We start from the raw sequence: 20827 nt of genomic DNA on the forward strand, positions 1-20827 counted from the left end.
GGGATTTACCATGCCGCAGTTTAACATGAATTCCCCACTCAGACACAGTATGCTGACTCCGAGCCAACCAGTCCTTGTTTTAGCCCCTTAATGCCGAGCAGACAGGGTAACATCAAGTACCATCTTTTAACGTCTTTTGGTATGACGCGGCCAGGACCGCTCTCAAGGCGGACGCTCTACCACTAGACCACGAAGGCGGTCCCCTATGAATATAACAGACCATGGGTCTTTGCATGTGACACAAGACAATACAAGGGGAACTTTTCATGGCATATTACCCAACGATTCTGCGTAAGATTATCCCACCATAATCGAAAAAGAACAAAAGAGAAAAATATATTCCCTCTCCTTATTTATTTTCAGTTGATATTAAATTCGACTTTATAACAATGTATAATCATGATCACAATGGGTCTTTCCAACATCTCTCAACAATCACCAGCAACTGTACGCGTAAATCTAACTAGCCATGTAAAACCCCTTCGTATGAAATGAATAAATAAACAGAATATACATTTGATATGAAATTGGTGTAAATTCTTGACAAAATGGGACCAGCAGTTTCATGGGGGTCATCTCAAAAGCGGTAACATGTTTTTCCACATACATTATCGAACCCGAAAAGGTTGGACGATGCATCATCTTATACAGTGAAGCGTTGTAAATCCGGATTCCCAGTAACTGGACAATTAGTTTGTCAACCTGTATAGAAACGACATAACATCGAAACAGTTATTCGCTAATACGGAAATGTGATAATCTAGCGAAGTTCAATGGTCCCGGTTACGCTGCTCGCATGAAGCAATACGAAATAATCGATTTTCTGCTTAAAATGTTCAAACTGGGAACATGCAGACTTTGGATATGACCCCCTTCGTGGACGGACTTTACGTTCATATTTACATAACTGTCAAATACAACAGTATGGCCGTATATGTGATTTCATTTTCAAAACAATCAACAAATCCATAACAACATGATAGATCTATTTTTCTCCTACCTGCAACGTTTGAAAACAAACGACCGGATTACAAAAGCGAAACTATGACATTCATTACATAAATAGGTGAACCATGACACCAATATTTGATGCCATCATACATGAGAAAAATATATTTTTGTGATATAATAGCTGTCTTTAAGTAGAAGTGATGCTCGTGGGTTTAATCAAACTGGTAAACATCTGAGACCTGCATCACTTCGGGCTTTTCTCCCTCATCAAGCTGACACGCCGTGATATAACTGGAATACTGTTCAAAACGGCGTTCAACCCAACTCACTCACTCACTCACTCACTCGTAGAAGTGCCCCTGCACACGTGCCCGAACCAGGGATTCTCCATACGATTTGAGACTCTGTCAAATTCGACCATGTTTCCACATGTTCTATTGCAACACGAGCTATCATTGAGGTATATCGCGGGTAGGAATCTTGGTAATTTACTTACAATCTTAATAATCTTATCAACAAAAACAACTTGGTTTCTTGTAGTTACGACTATGCTAATTTCATGTCTAGAGTAGCCTATATTTGCTTCGATATCGTAGCTATGTACTGCTCAGCTAACACTAACACAACTTGTGCGCGCGTGGAGGAGTAAATAAACAAAGGATATCATTTTTTTCATGCCAACACATCCCACCCCCCACCCATAAATGACCAGTCCCTTATTCTTAAAAATTTAACACCAAATACTATCAATTACTCTTCGTATAGCTTCGTAAACAGGAACAAAGGGAGATAACTCTATTACAATTCCCGTATGACTTGAATTCTCAAACAGTTAAGTATATATCTCAAGCTGTTAGGTATCTTAAATTGTCATGATTGTTTATCAAGAGAGTATTCCTCCCTTGATGAATACATTCTCAAAATAAAACTGCTCACACCAGCATTTACAACTATGGGATAGGAATAATAGACATATCCATAAACAAATTTTCATGCTTCTACAGGCCTATACCCTTGTATACATACTTTGGCACACACACTAAAACAACTTTACTATGTACAAATAACAAATCTTTAACAGACACTGCTCAAACTCACAATTTTGTAACAAATTATTTTGACATGAGCATTTTTGAAGTAAATAATAAAATAATATAATATTTCAATTTTTCCAACATGATAATGTAAATGTTTTCAAGAAATTAATGGCAAAAGTTTTGATGTACATTCTTGAGAAATTTAGTTTAAATGTATGGCCTTCCTTCTGCTGTTGTTCGTGTTGTCATGGGAAAAGATGGTTGTACCAAATGCTCTACATTAATGTTAGAGGACGAGGATGGACAACAGTAATGGTGGAATCACTGGTGACAATGACGATCATGTGACTATAAACTCAGCAGTAATAACTTTGGATCACTTGTAATAACATTATTCCTGTATACATAATGTATGACATATATATTTAATACATAATAACACTTGTGTATAAAACAAGAAATCACGAGGTGCAAGATTTCAGATAAAGTATAACATGGATGTTATGTTTGTTCCAATCATTGAGGCATTGCAAGCCAAAAGATGGATTGTTGACAGTGTTTTATAAGACTATCGATAGCATTGATTGACATAATAACATGGAAAATAGAATAATATTAACCATTAACTTTTCTATTAGTTTCCATCCAAAATACACCCTGATTGAAGAGGAAATAATTTATTTTTTTATTTTTGTTGTTTAACGCTGCACTCAGCAATATTCCAGCCATATGACAGCGGTGTAAATAATCGAGTCTGGACCAGACAATCCAGTGATTGACATCATGAGCACTGTTCCACGCAATCGGGATACGATGACATGCATCAACCATGTCAGCGAACGTGACCACCCGATCCCGTAAGTCGCCTCTCAAGATAAGCTTAGTCGCCTTTTATGGCAAGTATGGATTGCTGAAGACCTATTCTACCGGAATAATCAGGGGTCCGTCCCCATAAGACACCATCAGAATTTCCCAAGCCTGCTGAATCTTGGACTTGTTAGGCTTTGTTACAATGTTGAGTGAGTGAGTCAAGATTTAACGTCACATCGGCAGTATTTCAGCCATTTTCAGTATTTGTTACAATGTTGAATAAATCAAGCACATATCTGTATACTGTAAAGGTACCTATCAACATATTTCAACACTATTGCAATAGTACCCCAAAAGTGTGTTGAACTAAATACTATTGCAGGAGCCAAAACAACCGCAATTGTCACTCAATAAACTGTGCATTCTGTTTATGTTCTGAATGTCACACAGAGTTGATCCCGTCTACATTGTTTGTATGAACTCAATAGTGTGTGACAAGAACCCCCTTCTTCCCTTAAGTCTCCAGAAACAGCAACTCCCATGTAATCTAGGATGACACGTATCAGTGTTATTTACCCTTGAGAACGTACTGACAGAGCCGGCACACCACATTCCCCATGCTTGTAGCACATTGAGTGTGAGGCAGTTCCCTTGCCATGTACACTGAACACATACAATGATGTATTTTTGAGGTATTATGTCCATCTTGTACAACTATCAACAGTGGATATATTGTTTGAATCTGTGGATGATGGTGGTGATGATGGTCATGGTTGAGAATCATCATGCCTGTTAGTCACCTATGTCATTGAAGAGTCAGTCAAAGGGAGACAACTATGTTTCGAGCCCTCCTAATGGGAGACATCATAAGTTGGTCAAAGCAAGATAACAATGTTCCAGGCAAAGGGAGACAAGTATGTTTCAAGCCACCCAATGGATGACAACTACGTTATTAGTTAGTCATAGGACATAACAGTTTTCCAAGCTAGGTAAAGAGAGATAACTAGGTTTCAAGCCACTCAATGGGAGACAATTACATGACTATTTTGTCAAAGGGAGATAACTCAAGTGTTCCAAAGAGAGCTTTGTCCAAGTTAGCCAATAGGAGCTATAATGGTTCTGGACAACCATTAGAAAACAATGTCACATTTATCACAAGTTACTATCGAATATATTCAGTATTCTGTATATTCACGTAATCTGTATGATAACCTGAAAATTAAGTGTGATCACATAAAAAATCATGATGCCACAAGATTCATTTTAGTTTTGTTTGTCTGCTTGTTGTTTAACTGCGCACTTAGCAATATTCCAGCTAAATGACTGCGGCCTGTAAATAACTGAGACAATCAAGTGATCGCTTTTGTGAGTAAGCCATCAGGGTAGGATGATGTGCAATCAATGAAGTCACTGAGGCTGACCGAGGCTTGGTCACCCCTAACGACCGGCATGGTTGCTGGGGACCTATTCTAACACAGTCTCCTCCCCACAGGGTTGATTGTATGACAAGTTTGAGGATCCATACTGGTACTTCAGTAAAAGATGACATGCAGACATATAACTGTAGTCGAGATACACTTCAAGATGTGACTGTCTGAAGATGATAATGATGGTTTTGCTGTAGTTGTGTATGGCTGCTTCTATGAGATTTTAGTATTAGATGACACTGCTGTAGCTAGTTGTGTAGGATGTTCTTGATGGTAGAGTTTGTATCTCCACTAGAACTTCTCCGAGATAGAACCTTCCCTGCGTAGTTAGTCTCACTCTCCTTCATCTCGGTCGCCTTCTTGTACAGCTTGGCTGCCGTCTCAAAGTCTTTCTGTGAAGTAGACAAGTTCTCATTCAGCAAAGGATATAACACAAAGCATAACACTACTGAGACTTTGGGTGAGGGGGTTCAATGCCACTGTTGTAGAGTATTTCTATTACTTCACAGTGTGTCAGGCTCATGTGGGAGTGAGTGAGTGAGTTGGGTTTAACGCCGCTTTTAACATTATTCCAGTTATATCACGGCGTGTCAGCTTAATGTGGGAGGAAAGCCCAAAGGGACGCAGGTCTCAGACGTTTACCACTTCGGTGAAACCCACGAGCACGGGTATGGTGCTGACAAACCTAGAAACATAATTAGGGCGAACCGGGATTCGAACCCACAATCATAGGTTTCTGGCGTGCCCAAGGGACGCAACTCTGCACAGCGAATCGCGGCGCCTTAGACGACTGGGCCCCCCGTGCCCCCAGGCTCATGTGGGAGTCCACAATGCAGCTGCAGGTCATTGACATTCACAGCCATATTGAAACCCATGAGGACATGTCTTGGGATGACCAAGGATCACAATCAGGTCAAATCTTGGATATAAACCCAAGACAGGTAGATCCTGGCATGGCCAAGGGACACAACTCTGCACAACCAATTGCAGGATATTACCTCACTCCATTAGAAACACGAAAAATAAGTTCTTTAAAGAATGATATTATATATATATATATTTAAGTCAAATCACTGTTACTACATATTTGTTTCAACTGCATCCGTGGTAGAGCGTCACCCCAGAGAGCGGAAGGCCTGGAGGTCAATCCCTGGCCGCCTCATACCAAAGATGTTTCGTTACCCTGCCTGGCTCTTGGTATTAAGAGGCTAAAACAAGGACTCGTCAGCTCGGAGTCAGTATACTGTGTCTGAGTGTGGTATGCATGTTAAACTGCGGCATGGTATCTCAGTGGGATAACATGATAAAAATGGCATTAGTACGGACTAGTACAAGCAGCCACACACACACACACACACGTGAATGCATGTTGCTATTTTAGTCACCTGATGCCTCATTAAGGGTGCTGAGGGGCCCTGGGATAAATTCTACTTTGGATATAAATGATAGAAATATCCCAGGCAAGATAATACTACTCACCATTTCATACTTCATGACAGCAAGATTGCGCAGGGTCTCGGCAACGGTGGGATGACTCGGGCCAAAGCTTTCCTCATAGATTTTCAGCGCTCTCTCATACAGAGGCTCAGCCTCACTGAACTTGTTCTGGGCAAACAGAGAGTGTGCAACTGTTGAGTACTGAATAGATACCTTTCAGGAAACAGACAAATGTAACCAAAGTAAGCAGGTTTACCTCACCTTTGGAGAGTACAGACTACAGGACAATTTGGATAACTCACCTGTTGAGAGTACAGCCAGGCAACTCACCTGTTAAGAGTACACCTAGGTAACTCACCTGTTGAGAGTACAGCTAGGTAACTCACCTGATGAGAGTACAACCTAGGTAATTCACCTGTTGAGAGTACACCTAGGTAACTCACCTGTTGAGAGTACAGCTAGGTAACTCACCTGATGAGAGTACAACCTAGGTAAATCACCTGTTGAGAGTACAACCTAGGTAAATCACCTGTTGAGAGTACAGCCAGGTAACTCACCTATTGAGAGTACAGCTAGGTAACTCACCTGTTGAGAGTACAGCCAGGTAACTCACCTGTTGAGAGTACACCTAGGTAACTCACCTGTTGAGAGTACAGCCAGGTAACACTCCTGTTGAGAGTAAACCTAGGTAACTCACCTGTTGAGAGTACACCTAGGTAACTCACCTGTTGAGAGTACACCTAGGTAACTCACCTGTTGAGAGTACAGCCAGGTAACTTACCTGTTGAGAGTACACCCAGGGAACTCACCTGTTGAGAGTACAGCCAGGTAACTCACCTGTTGAGAGTACAGGACAGCCAGGTTAACGAGGGCAGTTGCCACAGATGGATGATGTGGACCAAAAGACTTCTCCCTGATGTCCACAGCCTGCTTGTACAGTGGCTCCGCCTTCTCAAACTTGCCCTGTGAACACCCACCCAGTACACCTGTCACATACTCTCAGTCTAACTTAAAACATTTATTTGATTTGAAAAGGGTCTTTCTTAGCTATATAAGTTAACCTTGATCCTAAAGCTTAATGTTAAGCCATTGACTAAGCATGCAATACTTAATCTTATCCTATGTTGCATCCCCTGCACTGTACTGAACTGGAAATGCTACATTTCAGACTTCAATCACATACATTCATAAATGTGTAAAACATACCACTTGCATTATTCTTGTCCAAAATAAATAAAAGTACACTAATAAAATTTAAGAATCCATCGAAAAAAATGGCAGTGCATTCATAAAATTATGAAAGACATTGAAACGATAACCATAATCAGTTGGAGTTCTGTCAACATAATGAGAATAACCATACTTCTCACTGGGAATCCAAACGTTTGTTTGTTTGTTGGCTAATTCCACACGGTGATTGATGTTATGAGCAATGATCCAAGGGGTCAATGACCCAAAATCAACCAAGTCACCGAGTCTAGCCACCCGATATCCATATGGACCTCATACGACCAGCATAGGTTGTATGGGACCTATTCAAAGCTAAATAATATCCTAGGATACGTACCTGTTTCTTGTAGAGCATGGCAAGATTCTTGATGATCCCAGCACAGGCTGGGCTGTCTCCACTCAGGTACTGAAACACAATGTAACAACATGGAGGTAATTGTAGGACAGCCATTATCTGTATAGTACTGATACAATGATTAAACTGCGATTAAAGCAGTATTGTGGTGGCTTTCCATAAATCATTTGGTCCTCAGTACATAAACTATACAGTCCCAAGTCCATGAACCATCCAGTCATCAGTCCAAAAACATCCAGTCCTCAGTCCATAACCATCCAGTCCTCAGTCCATAAACCATCCAGTCCTCAGTCCACAAACGATCCAGTTCTCAGTCAAAAACAATCCAGTCCTTAGTCAATAAACCATCCAGTCCCATGTCCACAATCCATCCAGTCCCAAGTCCATAAACCATCCAGTCCCATGTCCATAAACCATCCAGTCCCAAGTCCATAAACCATCCAGTTCCAAGTCCATAAACCATCTGCTAATTTAAAACTAGTGCCGCAATGCTTCAGAAAGCTGCTTTCTTAGTGGCTAATGTCAATTTCTTGTTAGTAATTTCATTGGTCGGTCAAAGTTCACGAAAGGTCATTCTGACATGACCTGTAATGGGATGTCCTCAGCGGTAGCAAGAACTTGTATCCGATTTTAATGAGATTGAGGTAATCTAGGCATGTGATTATTCCTGTTTTGTTTATTTAAAGCAGTAGTTGTTTATTGTTAAGCAAGTTTATCTCTATGTCCGATTAACAAGACTGATTAATGACACGGAGTGCGAGACTGTCGGATTAACAGGTCTAAATAGCCCTGATTAAATCGGTTCCCATAATTTGTGTCGGATAAAGCCGATTGTCGGATTAACAAGACTTGACTGTATATTGGGGTAACTCGTAATAGCCACTGGTGGCGCTACAATTGAGCCTGGAAGTTCCAGACTAGTTTGCAAGGGTGGAAACTGGACTTTTACAGTCTGTTAACACCCTCAGCCTTATCAAACTGTTTCCTGTCCTTGTACTCGTCTTCAATCTGATCTGTAGCTCCCTCTCATACAGCGGCTCGGCCTTATCAAACTGTTTCCTGTCATTGTACTCACCTTCAGTCTGATCTGTAGCGCCCTCTCATACAGCGGCTCGGCCTTATCAAACTGTTTCCTGTCATTGTACTCACCTTCAGTCTGATCTGTAGCGCCCTCTCATACAGCGGCTAGGCCTTATCAAACTGTTTCCTGTCATTGTGCTCACCTTCAGTCTGATCTGTAGCGCCCTCTCATACAGCGGCTTGGCCTTATCAAACTGTTTCCTGTCATTGCACTCACCTTCAGTCTGATCTGTAGCCCCCTCTCATACAGTGACTCGGCCTTATCAAACTGTTTCCTGTCATTGCACTCACCTTCAGTCTGATCTGTAGCGCCCTCTCATACAGCGGCTTGGCCTTATCAAACTGTTTCCTGTCATTGCACTCACCTTCAGTCTGATCTGTAGCGCCCTCTCATACAGCGGCTCGGCCTCATCAAACTGTTTCCTGTCATTGTACTCACCTTCAGTCTGATCTGTAGCGCCCTCTCATACAGCGGCTCGGCCTTATCAAACTGTTTCCTGTCATTGTGCTCACCTTCAGTCTGATCTGTAGCGCCCTCTCAAACAGCGGCTTGGCCTTATCAAACTGTTTCCTGTCATTGTGCTCACCTTCAGTCTGATCTGTAGCGCCCTCTCATACAGCGGCTTGGCCTTATCAAACTGTTTCCTGTCATTGCACTCACCTTCAGTCTGATCTGTAGCCCCCTCTCATACAGTGACTCGGCCTTATCAAACTGTTTCCTGTCATTGCACTCACCTTCAGTCTGATCTGTAGCGCCCTCTCATACAGCGGCTTGGCCTTATCAAACTGTTTCCTGTCATTGCACTCACCTTCAGTCTGATCTGTAGCGCCCTCTCATACAGCGGCTCGGCCTCATCAAACTGTTTCCTGTCATTGTACTCACCTTCAGTCTGATCTGTAGCGCCCTCTCATACAGCGGCTCGGCCTTATCAAACTGTTTCCTGTCATTGTGCTCACCTTCAGTCTGATCTGTAGCGCCCTCTCAAACAGCGGCTTGGCCTTATCAAACTGTTTCCTGTCATTGTGCTCACCTTCAGTCTGATCTGTAGCGCCCTCTCATACAGCGGCTAGGCCTTATCAAACTGTTTAATGTCATTGTACTCACCTTCAGTCTTATCTGTAGCGCCCTCTCATACAGCGGCTTGGCCTTATCAAACTGTTTCCTGTCATTGTACTCACCTTCAGTCTGATCTGTAGCGCCCTCTCATACAGCGGCTAGGCCTTATCAAACTGTTTAATGTCATTGTACTCACCTTCAGTCTTATCTGTAGCGCCCTCTCATACAGTGACTCGGCCTTATCAAACTGTTTCCTGTCATTGTACTCACCTTCAGTCTGATCCGTAGCGCCCTCTCAAACAGCGGCTTGGCCTTAACAAACTGTTTCCTGTCATTGTGCTCACCTTCAGTCTGATCTGTAGCGCCCTCTCATACAGTGGCTCTGCCTTATCAAACTGTTTCCTGTCATTGTAGAAAGCTGCCAGGTTGTTGAGGGACTGTGCCAGATCAGCGTGGTCCGGACCCAGCGTCGCTTCTCTCATCTCTAGCGACTTCTTGAAGAATGTTTCAGCAGTACTGAAAAAAATACATGTACTTTTGAAACGTGATACACATTGAATTGAGTGATTTATTTGGTTCATACCGCTTTCATCGGTATTTCACCTATGTCACAGTGTGTCAACTTGATGTGGGGAAAAAACCAAGTGATGAAGGTCATAGATATGTACCACTTGGAGAAACCCACGAGCATTGGTATGGTGCTGAGAAACCTAGAAACATAATCAAGACAAAACTGAGATTTGAACCCTTATCTAAGCTTCTGTCACACCAATGCAACACAACTCTGCACAGCAAATAATGCGATAACTTTGATGAGTGACATGGTCCCTCTCGATATCGATGACTTGTACGGTTAACTTTTCTTACATTTTTGTTTTATTCAAAACTGGGATGGTAGGTGAGAGAAAAGTGTTTGATCCTGATAAAATTTGCCGGAATTGGAACTGATCGAAAGTTAGGTTCAGAGGTGAATCCATTTTGGGCGGGGGGTCATGGGGTTCGAACAACCCCTTTTGAAATAAATTATAGACCCCAATGACAATCAAATTACCCACATTTCTGGAAATACTTGTGAATCCCCCCCCTGGATATTTCTGTAGTATTCCTGATCCAGTTGACACCACATTTACTTCAACCCTTTAAAACACACTACATTATGAAATCTTTATATATTTTACAAACAACAAGATGATTTGAAATCAAAGGTAAACACTCACTCGACGTTGCTCTGCAGATAGTACAAGACCCCAAGTTCGTTGAGTGTGCGAGCCTGTTCAGGAGAGTCGGAACCCATGGCCAGTTCCTCCAGGTGGAGAGTTCTTCTACGAAGCAGGTCAATGCCTCGTAACTGACCCTGGAAAGTGGAAAATACATCATAACTAGGGCTTCAAAGAGTACGCAAGTACTCGGGCATGGGCTGAGTTTAGTGGGACTCAAGTCCAGTTTGGAGGACTCGAGTACTCGACCAAGGGAGATAACTCTAATTTGGTCGACTTTCAAAAAGTTAATAGAAACGTGTCTTTATGTAACTTTCTTTTTCATGAGTTATCAATAAAATCAAATAGAAGAGTCAATAGCTTTTCTTTTAGTTATTTTTCGAAACAATACACTTATTAACAACCATTTCAAAAGTAAATTTCCTGGTTTCAAAAAGTACTTGATTTCTTGTTTAAAAGGGATGTTTTATGAAACTATTAAACTGTAGCAAGCAGTAGACCTATTCATTCTAAATTCGTCGTAACGTTAATCATTATTAATTCAATATTTTCATAAGATACAACTGGACATCACTATATTGATTATTAATATCGTGTTACTGTATCTCACTCTAATTTTCTCTTCAAATGTCGGGAAAACATCTTATAGAAGTCAACTATAAATTTACAAGCCTAGTAATCTTTCAATGTTTTGTTAAGAAAAAGGTAAATACTGACTTGTGAATTTGTGACAACATTGAAAATGTTGCTTTTAACTTATTATCTATATTTTGTCATTTATTGAAAATTTCCTTCAGTGCTGGCATCAAATGAGCTTATTTATCATTTAAGGTATACCTTAGAAGCCAGCCTGCCAAAATCCAGCCAATCACCAATTGCAACATACATCATGTGACGATCACATGTGCAATATTCTTTTCATCCTAAACATGGCGTGCAATACATTGAGATGTAAACGATTTCTTTTCCCAAGTTGACAATTCTTACTTAAATGAAGCTTCAGCGAATCAGCATACAAATTTTAAAGGTATTTTATTTGATATGCGATCACATAGGTTTTCTTAGTGATCTGTGAGGTCATTGTAACTCTTTCATTTTGTATACCATAGGATAATTGCCAATTTTATTGAACAGATGTATAATTGCGAGTACTCGAGCATGAGTCGAGTCTTATCCTTTGGGTACTCAAGCATGAGCCGAGTCTTATCCTTCCGGTACTCGAGCACGAGCCGAGTCTTATCCTTTGGGTACTCGAGCACGAGCCGAGTCTTATCCTTTGGGTACTCGAGCACGAGCCGAGTCTTATCCTTTGGATACTCGAGCACGAGCCGAGTCTTATCCTTTGGGTACTCGAGCATGAGCCGAGTCTTATCCTTTGGGTACTTGAGCACGAGCCGAGTCTTATCCTTCAGGTACTTGAGCATGAGCCGAGTCATATCCCTCGGGTACTCAAGCATGAACCTAGTCTTATCCTTTGGGTGCTCGAGCATGAGCCGAGTCTTATCCTTTGGGTACTTGAGCATGAGCCAAGTCTTATCCTTTGGGTACTCGAGCATGAGCCAAGTCTTATCCTTTGGGTACTTGAGCATGAGCCAAGTCTTATCCTTTGGGTGCTCGAGCATGAGCCGAGTCTTATCCTTTGGGTACTCGAGCATGAGCCGAGTCTTATCCTTTGGGTACTCGAGCATGAGCCGAGTCTTATCCTTTGGGTACTCAAGCATGAGCCGAGTCTTATCCTTTGGGTACTCGAGCATGAGCCGAGTCTTACCCCTCAGGTACTCGAGCATGAGCCGAGTCTTATCCTTTGGGTACTCGAGCATGAGCCGAGTCTTATCCTTTGGGTACTCGAGCATGAGCCGAGTCTTATCCTTTGGGTACTCAAGCATGAGCCGAGTCTTATCCTTTGGGTACTCGAGCACGAGCCGAGTCTTACCCCTCGGGTACTCGAGCATGAGCTGAGTCTTATCCTTTGGGTACTCAAGCATGAGCCGAGTCTTATCCTTTGGGTACTCGAGCATGAGCCGAGTCTTATCCTTTGGGTACTCAAGCATGAGCCGAGTCTTATCCTTTGGGTACTCGAGCATGAGCCGAGTCTTACCCCTCGGGTACTGAAGTCCATATTTTTGGACCCGTTGAAGCCCTAATAATAACACAGATACACTGAACAGGTGTAGACACAGAAGATAGTGCTGGCCATTACAACTGGTATGGGTGTACCATATTTCCTATGATAGACACCCACACAATTATTTTTTGAGACATTATAAACACCCAGTGTTTATGGGAAACCAAGTCCCCATTCTTCACTGGAGGCCATGGACTATTTATTATATGGTTTCTGAAAAAAGGCCATTCATTTTCTCTTTTACCAGACCCAATCTGTATTTAGAGACCTTATTTCTCAAATATGGCTTTGAAGTGACTTCATATAGAAAAGATAGCAACTACGTTTCAACCTATTTCAGGTAAGTTAACATTTATTGACCTTTTCTATTCGTAAAAGAAACTGACAAAAGTAACCGAAACGGACATAAAATGTCCACAATGAACTCAAAAAGTTAGTTTCCAAATCCGCGTTCCTCTACTCAGTCCCAGTGAGAGCGGTAATATCAGTGGCTAGACATTTACAATGATCATTGTTCCCGGGAATGTGAACACATTCTCTCTGATGCTATTCCATGTCTGGGACTGTATGAGAGCTATTATAATCTTAACAAATAATCTTCACAGGCAACGTAAGAAACATGTCAGGCCACCCAGGATCAGGTACTCACTGAATTGACTCTTGGTGTTCTGGCTTTCTTCTTTATGGACATCGCTTGCTTCTTTAAAGGTTCTGCCTGCTCATGCCTGAAACAGTCACAGTCACAATCACAGTCACAATCACAGTCACAGTCACAGTCACAGTCACAATCACAGTCACAGTCACAGTCACAGTCACAATCACAGTCACAGTCACAGTCACAGTCACAGTCACAATCACAGTCACAGTCACAGTCACAGTCACAATCACAGTCACAGTCACAGTAACAGTCACAATCACAGTCACAGTCACAGTCACAGTCACAGTAACAATCACAGTCACAATCACAGTCACAGTCACAGTCACAGTCACAGTCACAGTCACAATCACAGTCACAGTCACAGTCACAGTCACAATCACAGTCACAGTCACAGTAACAATCACAGTCACAATCACAGTCACAGTCACAGTCACAGTCACAGTCACAGTCACAGTAACAATCACAGTCACAATCACAGTCACAGTCACAGTCACAGTCACAATCACAGTCACAGTCACAGTCACAGTCACAATCACAGTCACAGTCACAGTAACAGTCACAGTCACAGTCACAATCACAGTCACAGTCACAGTAACAATCACAGTCACAATCACAGTCACAGTCACAGTCACAATCACAGTCACAGTCACAGTCACAGTCACAATCACAGTCACAGTCACAGTCACAGTCACAATCACAGTCACAGTCACAGTAACAATCACAGTCACAATCACAGTCACAGTCACAGTCACAGTCACAGTCACAGTCACAGTAACAATCACAGTCACAATCACAGTCACAATCACAATCACAGTCACAGTCACAGTCACAGTCACAGTCACAGTCACAGTCACAATCACAGTCACAGTCACAAATATTACCGGGGAACAGAGATTGTATATACATAACAATAAACTGTTTTTGGGGGGTTTTTTAATACACAGCCTAAAGCAAGCTCAAAGTGCTACATTATCATCCCGGATCAGTGTGCACTGGAGTTTCATTCTCAGCTTCCTGAGGAGTAATCAGCAAAAGCTGGGTGATAAAAGGTTAACAGGTACATTACATCTTGTCCTACTATTCACTGCTGGGTAACCAGCGGCATATTTGGAACATTTCTTGTCCTCTTGTTTGAGTGTGGGCAGAACCGAAACCCTAGAAACTCACAGGAGACAAACTGGCCAAACATACTCTCCAAGACCAACAGTTACTAATGTCTGATTTGTGGTCTGTGTGCTGTACAAAGGACCACATGCCATATAATCACACATGTACCAATCCACTGAGTGATTGCAATGGTACATGATTAAAAGTGGAGAAAAACATTGTCCTAAACAGACCTTAAAACTGCACCCTGTTTCCCAATGCAATTGTAGCGCCAAGACGATCATAACTCCCATACTTACACATAGACTTACGACTATCTTACCGCTACAATCATTTTGTGGAATGAGATTGTGTATCTTGAATGTTAAATCATTCTATAAATCCATACATGAGTGAGTGAGTGAGTATTGTTTTATGCCGCTCTTAGCAATATTCCAGCAATATCATGGCGGGGACACCAGAAATGGGTTTCACACATAGTACCAATGTGGGGAATAGAACCCAGGTTTTCTGCATGACAAGCAAACACTTTAACAACAAGTCTATCCCACCGGTCCTTAATCCATACATAAATAAGCAACACACACTCATAGTTCATATACAAGCAATGAGGAAAATTCATCTTAGAAATAAGACGTGGAACATTTCAAATGATATGCCACTAAAAACTACACAAGTATAACCCAACATATTTTAATCAATGATTGATCCGAACAAGCAGACTGCAATCAGTGATAGATGATGATTCGAACGATCCAAACACAAATAACAACACATCCCATCTTACTTTTCTTGTTTTTGATACAGTAGAGCTAACGCATCCAGTTCCTTGGCCAAGAGGTAGTGATCACTCCCATAAGCATTCTCATAGATCTCCAGGGCCTGTTGGTAGTACGCCTGCGCTGTGCAGAACTTCCCCCACTGAGCATGGAGACCTGCCAGTTGGTGCAGTGACCTTGCTACTACCGGGTGGTCAGGGTCAAGGGCAGTTTCTCGCACCTCCAGCGCTCGCTGCAGTGCGGGCAGGGCCTGGAGAGACATTATTAAAATGACATTATTGGAAAAAGATCACAATCTCCACTGTCAAGGACACAGTATATACAGAGGAACATCAACAAGTTAACATGACTTGGTACCATAACCAGTGCAAATCTGGGATGTCCACCTGTAAACAGCAGATCCTGGCACTTAGAAGGGGAAATAACTCCATGAACTGGAGTACATTTTCAACTTTTCAAGACGTTGTACTTAGAGTCACGCTGAGGCAGTAACTGTGTGTAATTAGGTTCAAAATCAACTGCTTAAAATGTGAGTTTTCAGACAAACAATTTGTCCAGTCTCCCTTGTAAGGTCATAGCTGGTACAGTGAGTTCCAGTGCGTAATGTCACTAAGGCAACCAGCTTCTAAGAAGGACTTTGTTTTGTTGCTAAAATCCAAACTCAGCAACATTCAAGCCATATGATTGCAGCCTGAAAATTTCAAGTCAGAGCCATGCAAACCAATAATTCATACTATAAGCAATGTTCCACACCACTGGAGTAAAATGACGTGCAGTCAACCAAGTCATCAGCCAGACCTCCCGATCCATTATGTTGCCTCATGTGACAAGGAGGGAATCTATTCTAGCCTGTATTGTGCCACGTACCTGCTTGAGCAGCCCCATGTCCTTGAGGAACCTGCCCAGTGTCTCGTACATGTCCGCAATCCGAGCCGGGGTCAGGAGGCCATCGAAGTGACCTGAAGCTGAACCAACACTCTAGACTGTAGAAGTTCCTCCTCAACACAATATACGTGGACCTTCTTAAATCTACCCTTCCTGGTCCTACGAGAACCACATCCCCATCTCAGCCCGGATGACAATTACTACTACTAGATTTATAACTGAATGATAAACTCAACAAAGCAAATTATTATTATCATCATCATCATCATCATCATCATCATCATCATTATTATTATTATCAGAGGACAATCCTGTTTTGATTTTTCACACTGCAGTTAGCAACACTCAAGTTATATCACAGCTGCTTGTAAATATTCAAGTATGAGCCATCCAAACCAGTGGTTGATATTGTGAGCATCATCCTACAAGGTCAGGGTATGATGACATACAATTAACCAAGACTACGAGCCTGACGACCGATACAACCTAGTAGCCTCTGATGAGAAATGATTCGGACTAATTTTAACCAATGCCTGGTTGTCGAGAAAATATTTGTTTGTGCTTTGTTTGTTTGTTGTTTGGCACCACAATCAGCAATATTCCAGCTGTATGACGTTGACCAGTAAATAATGGAGTCTGAACCAGAGAATTCAGTGACAGATTTTAAGAGCAACAATCTCTGCCGTCAGGGTACCAAGACACGCAAAGTACCAAGTCACAAAGTCTGACCACCCTCTGGTCACTTCCTACAGCCAGGATATGTTGCTGAGGACCAATTCTAACCCTGAATTCCTATAGGTGAAATATTTTTTTAAGTTGCTGTGCTGTCGTTGACCCCTGAAAAGAACACATGACGCTCTATTTTTCTCAAAATACACATTGTTCCTTGACCCAAAATTTTTAACACCCAACTTACATTCGCAAGCAAATATGAAGCTGAACTATTTGTCTACAGAGAAGCGATCATCAAAGGTTTGAATATTTTCACTTACTTTCTTCTAATTTTTTAGTGGCTGTAAAATAGGCATCTGGCATCGAGTTCTTATCTCCCCCTACTATCTGCCAGTAGCTGATGAGCTCCGAACACCGACCTCTGAAACATAACCATCACAGAGCTGCTACAAGTTCTTATCACAGACAATATACTTGTCTGCCTCTACCAAACTGTAGGCCAAAATGCCAATATCTGGGTAGTGATACCTTTACAAACTGGTCATGAATAATTACTAAGGAAACCTAAGTTAATAACACAAGAATCCATCTTAGCTGAGTGTTCAGTTCAAAACTAAAATTAGCACGGTTAAATCTACATGTAACCTAGCTCTACATTGAAAACACAGCATGTTTACCTGTTAATTGTCTTCTCTAATATGAGTGAGTGAGTGAGTTGGGTTTAACACCGCTTTTAACAGTATTCCAGTTATATCAGGGTGTGTCAGCTTAATGTGGGAGGAAAGACCAAAGTGATGCAGGTCTCAGACGTTTACCACTTCGGTGAAACCCACGAGCACGGTATGGTGCTGATAAACCTAGAAACATAATCAGGGCGAACCGGGATTCAAACCCACAATCTTAGGTTTCTGGCTTGCAGAAGGGACGCAACTCTGCACAGCGATTCTTTGATATGATAACATGTTACTTTAGGCCATAATAAATTAAGTTGTAGGTATTTATATCCCACACATTTAAAACTAATACACCATCAAACCCATTGTCTTGAACTCGGGATGTGTCGAATCCCCCGTTATGATGAACCTACAGTCCGGTCCTGGTAAACTTGTACTATCCATGCCACCGTATTTAACCTGGATATGTCAAACTGGATATGTTGCCTCAAAATCAATTTGTTACTATCGGTAAGTCTCAGCAGTTAGAAATATCATAAAACTTGAAAAGTCAAATTCAACATACCTTCAACACAAAATGTAGCAAAAACATATGGAATGTTTGTGGTCTGACGGTAATAAGGTCAAGACGGATGTGTTGAATCTTGAATAAATAGATCTATTTATCTGGTCCTCGGGAATTTGAGATGACAGTATTTGGCTATATAAAAAATAAAATGTCTCAAACCTTTTTTAAAATCTGGATGAAAATCTATAACCTGATTAATCAATTTGATGTGGCTAAGCCAAATAACTAGTCTTGTGTTTAACTAATTCAGGCAGAGAGGAAACTCAATGCTGATACTAGTGAACACAAAACCAAAGCATAACTCACTTTGCATAGAGTCTCTGGAACACACACAGGTCGAGGATGCAGGACTTGAGCATCTCCTTGTCTCCTGTCAGCTTGATGAGCCAGGGCAGCTCATCACACACGCGGCACGTCACCTTCCCTGGACTGAAACATGACCAGGTTACCAGGCTTTGCCAGGAATAATCTACTACTGTATTCACCACTGCACAATACTTCACAGGTTGTACACACTACCATAAATACCTCAAGAAATGTATACACTATCAGTCTTTGAATGGCATCTAGAAGTGATACACTTAAGAAGTGAGTGAGTCAGTGGGTGAGCATGGTTTTACGCCCCTTTTAGCAATATTCCAGCAATATCACGGGGGGGGGGGGGGGAGGGACACCAGAAACGGGCTTCACACTTAAATTTAACCCATGCCGGGAATCGAACCCGGGTCTTCGGCGTGACGAGCTAACCTCTAACTTCTAGGGTACCCCACTTTAGAAGTGAGATTTTATTCTATGGTTTTTTTAACCACCAAATCATGCAAAATGCATGGTTCCAGGAAGAAGGAGAGCACCGAGTACTCAGACAAGTGAGCGCTCAGATTACATCGCACAAATAGCAACATTTCTTCTGCAGCAAGTGTCTACGCCGTGCAGGCTCTACTCTACACATTGATTCAAGATCAGGCAACGGTCGGGTTTACAAAAATCATGCACAGAGTTAGGGCTCATTTGATCTCTGTTACTTTCACACAGCCTCACTGCAGTGCTTGACTTGAGAAAGACTTGGTCCTGACTACACTGCACATGTCCACATGGGGAACATCTTCCCGAGGCAAGATAGTTAACTGACTATAGAAGTCCAGTTTCCACCCTTGCCAACTAGGCTGGTATTATGGAGTTACATTTTGGCTGGACTAACGAGTCTATGCATAGTCCAATCAAAATCGCGCTCCAAAATCGAAATCCGGTTCGTAAAGTGCTAGGCAGATTTCGGTCGACTGCAGGATTTGCAAAGCATGTGCACTCATTGTCAACAGATATTTACTAAATCTTTTCATGTTTTTAATCAAGGTGCTCACGTGATTTGATGTTTTATCACAATATAGATTTTGATTATCGATCAGATCGTCTTGACTGGGCGCCACCGTTTTGTTTGAAGCAAATGCAAGTGATACGAGAGGTTGAATCTGATTGGTCAATAGGAGAGGCATAGAAAGGACATAACTCATAATAGCCACTGGTGGCGCTACGATCGAGACCAGGAATTCCAGCCTAGTTTGGCAAGGGTGGAAACTGGACTTTTAAAGTCAGTTAACTCTCTTGCCTCGGGAAGATGCATGGGGAATGGAGTACTGGTCGTGTATGCAACCCATGAAGAATTGATGGTGCTCCGAACATAGGTTATACAGCATTCAAACCCAACACAAACATCAAATGTAATAATTATTTATTGAAATTAATTTCCTGGTGCAAAAGACAATTAGTTTTATTTATTATCCCATGATAATAAGGTTATTATCCCGTGAATAATTACAGTACTTTTAAGACACTAATCACAATTGCCAAAGAAACTCTAAGGCTTATATCCTAGTTTCCTGACATGAATGAGTACTTGAGTTTCTCAAACAACAAAGGGATAAAACATAAAATAGTTTCTTGGTTGTACACGAAGTAAGTTAATATATCCTGTCTGATAAGAGGAGCACAAAACAAAGATTCACAGTCAAAGAGTGGGAATAACTCACTGTAGAAAGTTTGTAAAATATTCCACCAATTCTTGTTGTGTGGCCTCGAAACTGACGTCAACATTGTCTTTACCAAAACAGTAGTCAAAAACTGCTTGTCTGACCTGCAAGTAGCATGAAAAATGTTTACACAACATCCAGTTAATGTAACTTATATTGTCTTCCAGTGCTGAAGAAACAAAACACACTATTAATTGGCTTCTTTTCCTTACAGGGCAATGTCTCATAACCAAGATTATTCTCCTCCTGTCCTGCTTTCAGGTTCATCAGTTAGATTTGCTAAGTTACAACACACCAGGTACCTGCTCATGGGCAAATGTCAGGAGTCCTGAGTGGTACTTGATGAGGAGGTGTGATGAGAAGGCCTCGTAGAACTGTGCCAGCAGGTTCCACGTCAAGTTGGGGATCAGACGAAATAGTTCCTCCTCCCTCATCCCACACCGACTGGCACACAGGTAGCAGAGGATCTGAAACACAGGTAGGAGAGGATCTGAAACATGGGTAGCAGAGGATCTGAAACATGGCTAGCAAAGCTTCTGAAACACGGGTAGCAGAGGATCTAAAGCACAGGTAGCAAAGGTTCTGAAACATGGGTAGCAGAGGATCTGAAACACAGGTAGGAGAGGATTTGAAACACAGGTAGCACAGGATCTAAAACACGGGAAGCACAGGATCTAAAACACGGGAAGCACAGGATCTGAAACACAGGTAGGAGAAGATCTGAAACACAGAAA

General features: G+C 41.8%; 1 protein-coding gene across 1 annotated transcript in view; it reads right to left on the reverse strand.

Annotated features, from left to right (window-relative positions):
- Window positions 1-1721: 1721 nt before the first annotated feature.
- The window catches only part of LOC139465734 (nephrocystin-3-like), a 46792-nt gene continuing 27686 nt past the window's right edge, over window positions 1722-20827 (reverse strand). Inside the window, exons 18-30 of the mRNA XM_071247564.1 lie at window positions 20396-20560; window positions 20094-20197; window positions 18376-18498; window positions 17148-17248; window positions 16138-16235; window positions 15279-15520; window positions 13376-13451; window positions 10602-10738; window positions 9729-9900; window positions 7230-7298; window positions 6500-6625; window positions 5705-5830; window positions 1722-4617 (exon numbers count right to left, since the gene is read on the reverse strand). Coding sequence (XP_071103665.1) covers window positions 4474-4617; window positions 5705-5830; window positions 6500-6625; window positions 7230-7298; window positions 9729-9900; window positions 10602-10738; window positions 13376-13451; window positions 15279-15520; window positions 16138-16235; window positions 17148-17248; window positions 18376-18498; window positions 20094-20197; window positions 20396-20560 — 1683 coding nt within the window. The 3' untranslated portion in view covers window positions 1722-4473. The remainder of the gene's footprint in view (window positions 4618-5704; window positions 5831-6499; window positions 6626-7229; window positions 7299-9728; window positions 9901-10601; window positions 10739-13375; window positions 13452-15278; window positions 15521-16137; window positions 16236-17147; window positions 17249-18375; window positions 18499-20093; window positions 20198-20395; window positions 20561-20827) is intronic.

The sequence above is a fragment of the Haliotis cracherodii genome, unplaced genomic scaffold, assembly GCF_022045235.1.
Source record: "Haliotis cracherodii isolate W230 unplaced genomic scaffold, xgHalCrac1.p SCAF_18, whole genome shotgun sequence".
NCBI classification, from domain to species: Eukaryota; Metazoa; Mollusca; class Gastropoda; order Lepetellida; family Haliotidae; genus Haliotis; species Haliotis cracherodii.